Raw genomic sequence first — 7,666 nt, forward strand, 5'->3', positions numbered from 1 at the left:
TCCCTAACGTTCTGTGATTCTGTGAAAATTACATTCTTATGTATTAAATTTCTGATGGTTATAACTAGCTGATGCTCGTTGGGGAAAAATCTTGTGCATATTATAACATTTTCCTTTATGCCAGTATTTGAGACTTACCCCATATTTACATAGTGCACTTGAATATGGTGGATAAAATGCTAGTTTATAACAATTCTGCCATTCCTTTGGAAAAAAAAAATCATGTTTCAAGATCACTTATAACTACCAGTGTAATAGTATTGATTTGAAAATGTTTTAAAACCCTAAGTAGAGCTACTTTATGCTGCATAAAAACAACCAAGGAAATCTGTGTACTTTATTTCATGTGGTTAGCCACATAAACCAGACCATGATAACAAAAACAATTTACATATGAAATTATCTACCTTTACTGTTTAAAATCTACCTGTGCAAGCAACACTGTTTCTTCTTCTAGTGTTAAAGATATTTTTTCTTACAGGCAGATATCTGGTCATTAGGCATAACAGCCATAGAACTTGCAAAAGGAGAGCCACCTCATTCAGAATTACATCCCATGAAGGTTTTGTTCCTCATTCCTAAGAACAATCCACCAACGCTGGAAGGAAACTTCAGTAAATCCCTCAAAGAATTTGTTGAGGCCTGCCTAAACAAGGACCCAGGCTTTGTGAGTTTCATCTGTTTGTCAGCGTATAGCAGAGAACTTGAATGGTTTACGTGAATTACACGAATAAGTGCAGTTTGGTTTTTCTAATATGGGGCAACATATTCAACAGCATCTTTTTATTTTTTTGTTAGAATCTAATGAGATTTTAAATATCTATACAGTATCAAGACTGAGGTCTGTATTTCTTAATCTGTGTATAGTGAGTCACTTAACACTCTCAAACATGGTAAAAAAAGATTTATTTTTTTCCCCCCCAAGAGACCTACTGCAAAAGAGCTCTTAAAGCACAAATTCATTTTACGAAACTCAAAGAAAACTTCCTACCTGACTGACCTTATTGATAGGCACAAGAGATGGAAGTCGGAACAAAGTCACGATGACTCCAGTTCTGATGACTCAGATACGTAAGTTTAATGAGTTTGTAAAATATCCTCTGCCCTTATAGGAGCCAAGTAGTTATTATTAGCACATATATTCCTGTGTTCTGTGGTTTTCTTGCAAATCACTCTTAATTCACAAGTCAGTAAGAAATGAACTTAGAGAAGGATATTTATGGTAGTGAAAGGAGAAATGTAATGCAGTGACTGATTAGTGTCAGCATAAATATTTTTGTTCTTTTAACTAAGCAGAAGTTAGAGGCAAAAACGTACTGTGCTATCCACATAAAAATGAGGCAGAAGATTGATTTATGGGGATGTAGATTGTTAAAGCCATGCTGTATCTGTACTTTTTTAGCCAATTTTTTTGAAGTGGGTAACTTGTCTTGCTAATAGGCTAGGGATGGACTGTGTTCCTCAAAGGTGTTCTAAGCTAATGCCTTAGCAGTTTTTTTAGATCCAAAAGTGAATTAAGTCTTCTAATTTTTTCCCTCTTCCCTAATGATTTGAAGTACTGTGCTAAAGGCAATTTTCAGACAGCAATAAAACAATTCCTGTTACTTGTTTATGTAACGTGGGAGAATGTTTTCAATCTGTAATACCTCTCTTTCTTTTTGAAGCTAATTTAACATTTAGGGAAGTGTCTTGGTTTCATCCGTGAAATATAAATTACATTACTTTTCATACTTGTCTTTATACTTACTGGCTTGCACAATAGAATCCTGATTTTGGTCTTGACTGTAGGTTTTATGTTTAGCATGTATATTGAATGAACATGGACAGTAAGCTGTAGGTAATAAAGCTGCTTCTCTTTTTTTCCCCCCTCCCTTGAAGGGAACCAGATGGCCAGGCTTCAGGTGGGAGTGATTCAGAAGAGTGGATCTTTACAATAAGAGAAAAAGACCCCAAGAATCTAGAGAATGGAGCAGCCCAGCCTTTGGAGTTGCAAAGAAATAAGGTGCTCAAAATATTGACTGTATTATATAAGGAGATAATTCTTGCTTTAATGTAGTGGGGTGATTTTTATTTTATACATCTGAAAATTTTACAATTTAAATTATTTTAAAACTTTTGCTAAAAATGCTTATTCTACAGTTGTCTTTCTCAAAATGTTTTGAGTATGTCTTGAAGTTTGGGTATTCTGTAAATGTGTCTATAGTTTTCTATAGTTCATGAAATATGTACCAAAATATTTCTGTAGTTTGTGAAGGAAGGAGGAAGACCAGGCAATATTTTATTTTTAAAATATTCCTTCTGTAAAGTAGACTTAAGCCAGTGCAATACAAAGCTAGGTTGGGGTTTTGGGGAAAGCATCTGGTCTTTGAGGGGAAAGACTGCAATGTAGCAAAGAAGAGAATGTGCCAGTGTCCAAACAAATAAAATATCCAGAATAAGGGATGTTTAAGAGCTACTCCATGGTATTTTCTGCAGCCTGAGTGGCTGGGGCAAGTGGTTGCTACCCTGTGTCTGAAAATTGTATTCTCTTACCAGAACTGGAGAAATATAAGAACAATATTGCATCATATGGGAGGAACCTAGTAAATATCAGCATGTCTATGATTCAGTTTGTGCTCAGTAGGATTGTGGTGGGGAGGTTTTTTCTTTTTTTCTTTTTTTTTCTTTTTTTTTAATTTTGACCTTGTGCGTGTGTGAGGTGCCGCAGCCTCAAATTTTAATTCAGCCTCCATTTTCCACACTACTTTGGAATAGTTTGTTGTATAATATTTTACATGTTTGTATATACATAGAAACAGATTGCTCATAAAGTGTAACACGTTGGAACTATTTTTTCTTCAACTAGAAAGAGAATGCAATAAGGATGCGTTTGTTTTTTTTTTTTTTCAGAAATGGTCAAAATTTTGTTTTCTTTATAGGAAAAGGATATCCCAAAGAGGCCTCTATCTCAATGCCTGTCTACAGTTATATCCCCGTTGTTTGCAGAGGTAAGTTACTGCTTTAAAACTTAACAATTCCAGGAGCAATTTAAGATTTCTTGAAAGTGCTAGGTAATTTTAGCAATATTTAATCAATAACCAATTTGATATTCACAAGGTGATTCAGAAAAAAACAGATTATTAGTAAAGCAGAGACTTAATTTCAGATTTGAGACTGAGAAGACTGAAACTAACTTACCACAAGGTATCTTAAATCAAATGTATGTGTACGTACAAAGTATACAAATAAACAGAAATAGTTGGATCCAGGAAGCGTAGCTATTAACATTTGTAAAGGTGAATGAGCATATAGAAAGGTGAATGTAAGAGACTAGTCTGTAGTTAAAATTTCCCTCTTCTTGAGCTTAGAGCAAATACTCACAATGCATTGGCATTCCTCAGTGAGGAATTGAACCTCGAGAAGGACTGACCTTGCCCTGGCCCTGTCATGGGCTCTGTTGGTGGACGTACTCAGCATGTTATACCTGCTCTTCTGTAAGCAAAGCACTGACACCTTCCCTCTGAGCTCTCAGTTCCTGTCTGATCATGGGGTCCTTTGCTTCAGAGGGAAGATGAGAGAGTGCTCAGAGTACTCTGTTGATAGAGTTGTCACAGAAAGCATTTTCTAACAGTGCTTGCACAAGTGCACCTGCAGAGTCTACATATAAGCTATAGGTGTACAAGTATGTAAACTAAAGTTGGTATGTATAAGCATCACATCTTGAAACTGAACAGCTACAGGTAAATAGTGCATCTTTTTTGGTATATTTTGTTATAACTTTTCAATGTGAACATGCTGAAAAGGATATGTGAATGACTGAAGACTTGTGGAGATGAATGACATCCTGGTAACTATACAAAGACTAACTTCAGCCTGAAAAAAGTCTTCAGGATGTGAGTGTGTATAATGAAAGTAAAATCCTAACATTGTGAACACTGGCGGTCACTTCCTCACAAGCTTTTGCATTATGTTGTTAATAGAAGTATTTCTGAATATCTTATTACTATATCTGTTCCTGTTTTTCTTTCAGTTGAAGGAGAAGAGTGAAGTGTGTGGTGGTAACACAGATTCCATAGAAGAACTGAGAAAGGCGATTTATTTAGCGGAAGAGGCTTGTCCCGGCATTGCGGACAACATGGTGTCACACCTGGTGCAGAGGCTTCAGAGGTAATGAAACTGTTTCACTGAGGGTTACAGAAAACTGCAGATCTGATTCTACAAATATTTGGCTCGTGTTAAATTGAAAGAATTAATTTCTATTTATTATAGAGGAAAAAAAACAACCCACTTGTGCTTACGGTTTGTAAAATTGTGTTTGTTTAGTAGGAAAAATAACCAACCCCCAAACCTAATCACATCAGCAGTTCTGATTTCTAGCTTCAGGTGATATCCCGTGTGTACGTTCATCCTGTTGGTGCACACATTGTGTGTCAAATGAGACTGGACAGCCTTTTCCCTTTGCAGTTCCTGTAAGGGACATAGGTGCTTTTTCTCACTTTGATAAATGGACTGTTGAGTTAGTTTGTGTTTCTTTCAGTTGCATAGTAAGTGGTTCCTTGTTTGTTCATTAAGGATAGTCTGTGTGGCCTTTTGGTGGTACTCCAAACCCAACATTTTGTATAACTTCAAAAGGCCAGATTTCGTAAGAGATTTTCTAATTGCCTAGGTTAGGAATACATTCTTAACAAACACGCAATGTGCTGTTCTTTTAAGTGCTACACAAGAAAAGATCAGGGGTATAAATTTCAGAATTACTGCTTGAAGAGGCTTTAAATGCAACCTTGAATCCAGGAGTCAACAGCTGTTGTGAGTCTACACCATCCAGGTTGGATTGCTTGGTACTAGAAAAAACTCGTAGCAATGATTAATCACGGACTGCTACCTTGCAAAAGATCACCCTGAGCAGGCGTCTCCCTTGTACTGTCTCTAACCACAGCTTGGTAAAGTTTACGAATTCACACCTCTGAAGTAAAGCAGAGGATTACCAGGCTGACACTTTGTCATTCAGTAAAAATCAATGCCAAGAAATCTGTAAGCAATCACGTTTCCTGCTTTCTGGGCTGTTAAGCATGAAGCCCAGTCAGCATCTCTGGTGCTAAAAGGTCACTCCTTGATGCCAGATGTCCTGATTCTCCTTTCAGTTGATCCTGGCAGGCTTGAAAGAGCTTCTGGAGCTTCCATCTCAGTTTGTTTCCATTAGGGGTTCCAAAAGTGACCCCAGTCTTTCATCAGCCCAGTATTTCAGTGTCAAGTTTCTGTCAGCCTGATACGAGGCCTTCCTGAAACTGGGAACATCAAAGACTTTTGATGCTGCAATTGAAGCTGAAAATGGCCGTGTGGAGGCAGGCTTTCCTCTGGGCACTTCTGTTTTGGGTGCTGGAGATGATACTTGTTCCTGTCACAAGAAGAAGTCATCGTTTTTGTCCCAGGAGATGGATTTCAGTACCCTTTATATACCTGTTTAGCATTTTGTTTTCCTTCTGTTCTGCTTCCTTGGTCTGTAGCTGTTTTTCTCAGTCATAATGTCTTACAACAGTGGAGGCAGCCACTTTGTTTTCTTTGAAGTAAAGAAATACTCATAGAGAATGTTTGTTGATGGATCATATCTGGGTGAGCTTATTCCAGGGATGATACTTGGTTAGGATGTGATGCGACTAGCAATCTTTCTAGAAAGTGAGTGAAAGAAATGTATGGCAGGATCCCTCACTAAAAAGCAGTTGGAACCATTCCATAGCTTAGCAGGTACCCCTCATGGATATTTTTGGAGCTGGTCAGCTTCTGAAAAGAATACTACAGGAAATATGCTCTGTTACACCATTAAGTCATTCATTGTATCCACTTACAGTATCATCTCACTTTGACAGCTAACCACTGAAGATGGCTCTTCAACATCTTTCTGATGAGATTTTCATACCTCTTATGGTTGGTTAAAACTAGATTTCCCAAGATTGTCTGAACAAATTAGTTGGGACCCTCAGAAGAGCTGTCTGATAACCTGAATCAATCCATTTACCTTCACCCTCCAGTTTTGATCTCTGCTGTTTTATAAAGTTTATTGAAAGCTTAACATGATTAAAATGTGTGCTTCTTTCTTTGGATGATTTAAGAGTCTGCTTAGACCAAGAAATACAGGTTTCCTGCCCCAGTAATACTTTAGAAGGACTATGATGTAAACTTGCCAAGTAGGAAATCTGGAACACTTGTGCATAGGTTGTTGCTACTTGTTAGAAAAGCGGCAATGCTCTGATAAGGTGTATTTGACACAGTGGTCACATCCATGTGACATGCTGTCTTTAAAGCATGACAGCAGTGCTGGGTGTCATTCTGCAAGGAAATGCTGGAACTCCAACAGCATAAAACAGAGTAGCTGTTAGTTGCCGCTTGTTGTACAATGTCTTTCTGAAGGTCACATCAGTAACTACTTCTTTTCCTCCTCAGATACTCACTAGCTGGAGGAAGTACTTCATCCTACTGATGTATTGCTCCTGACTTTTCTAAGACGAGAGAGATCCCACGGTGTCTGCATTGAAGGCGCCCACCCTAATGTTGTTCTGCCCCTCAGTCACGGATATGTCCTCTGGTGGAAGGACTTTCCTAAACGTGCAAGAGTGAAAATGAAGTCTCTCGGATGGAGGCAGTCTTTTTCAGCTCCTTAAAGCTATAATTTTTTTTTAAATGATAATGCACATATTCCAGGGAGGTGTCTTTTTGTAAATTCTGAAATGTATATTTAGGTTTGTGATAGAGAAATTGAAGATATTGAGAAACCTCAGGTATCCTGCTTTAAGAATTCCACTGGGAGATGGAGTCCGTTTGTTGGGATTGTGTACAGCTCTGTATATAACGTCTTTTTTAACTGAAAGCCTTTCAACGTGCATAAGGAATCACTGTGTACAAAATGGTAAAGTGCTTCTGTAGATAATGTTAGTGGGGTAAATATTTGACAGGCCATAACTGAGTATTGCCTTGCCTTTATTCCATGTACATTTTGAATTATGTGATAAGTGGATCTTGGTTTGATTTTTGTACGTGAAGGATTTGCCATGGAAAGAGTTAATCCTGTTCTACAGAACCTTCTGTTCGGACCTCAGCAAAGACACAATTTTATTCTGTTTCTCCAGTATTTCTTCCTTTTAACTATTCTGAGCGTGACTTACGGTACTACTTCTGGTTGTTTGAAATTCAATACACCTTGTCTCTCAAAGCTTTACATTTAAATTATTGTTTTTCCTGAAGACTGAGCTCTTTCATATTTTCACTTTTAAATTGTGCCAACGCAAATTCAGAACACTATGTATTGTTCAATTTTAGTCATAGATAGTTGTGAAGCTTGTAGTGAGATTCAGGTACAATCTTTTTATCACCTGACCATGTTTGAATGCTCCCACAAATAAATCTTTATTACCTTCGTTTATTCTGAAATATCTCATTAAGACATTGGCTCTGAGACAGTGGCAAGTATTTCTCCATCATGCCTGTTTTTATCATTCAAAGGAATGCCTTGCAGCATAAAAGAAAAAGCTGTCCTTAGATTCAACATTCGGTCTTGCTGCCTAAAGCTGTGCAGCTCTTTACTGGAAGTGACAGATGTTAGACCAGAGGGGTGCAGATCTGAGCCCGAGTGCTGTATGCTGTGTCCTCTTACTCCTCTCCCCAGAAAAAACAGCTACTTCTTGAAAATTCTGAA

The 7,666-nt window shown here is 37.7% G+C and overlaps 1 protein-coding gene across 1 annotated transcript; it reads left to right on the forward strand.

The window, feature by feature from the left end:
- Window positions 1-481: 481 nt before the first annotated feature.
- LOC104534542 (serine/threonine-protein kinase 24-like) lies at window positions 482-6,991 on the forward strand (the record flags this gene model as incomplete). Its single annotated transcript, XM_010194555.1, has 6 exons — window positions 482-667; window positions 926-1,071; window positions 1,879-2,002; window positions 2,919-2,987; window positions 4,010-4,146; window positions 6,418-6,991. Coding segments are annotated over 6 exons (699 nt in total), but the record flags the coding sequence as incomplete, so codon positions are not given.
- Window positions 6,992-7,666: the final 675 nt, after the last annotated feature.

Source organism: Mesitornis unicolor, unplaced genomic scaffold, assembly GCF_000695765.1.
Source record: "Mesitornis unicolor isolate BGI_N332 unplaced genomic scaffold, ASM69576v1 scaffold43701, whole genome shotgun sequence".
Taxonomy (NCBI): Eukaryota; Metazoa; Chordata; class Aves; order Mesitornithiformes; family Mesitornithidae; genus Mesitornis; species Mesitornis unicolor.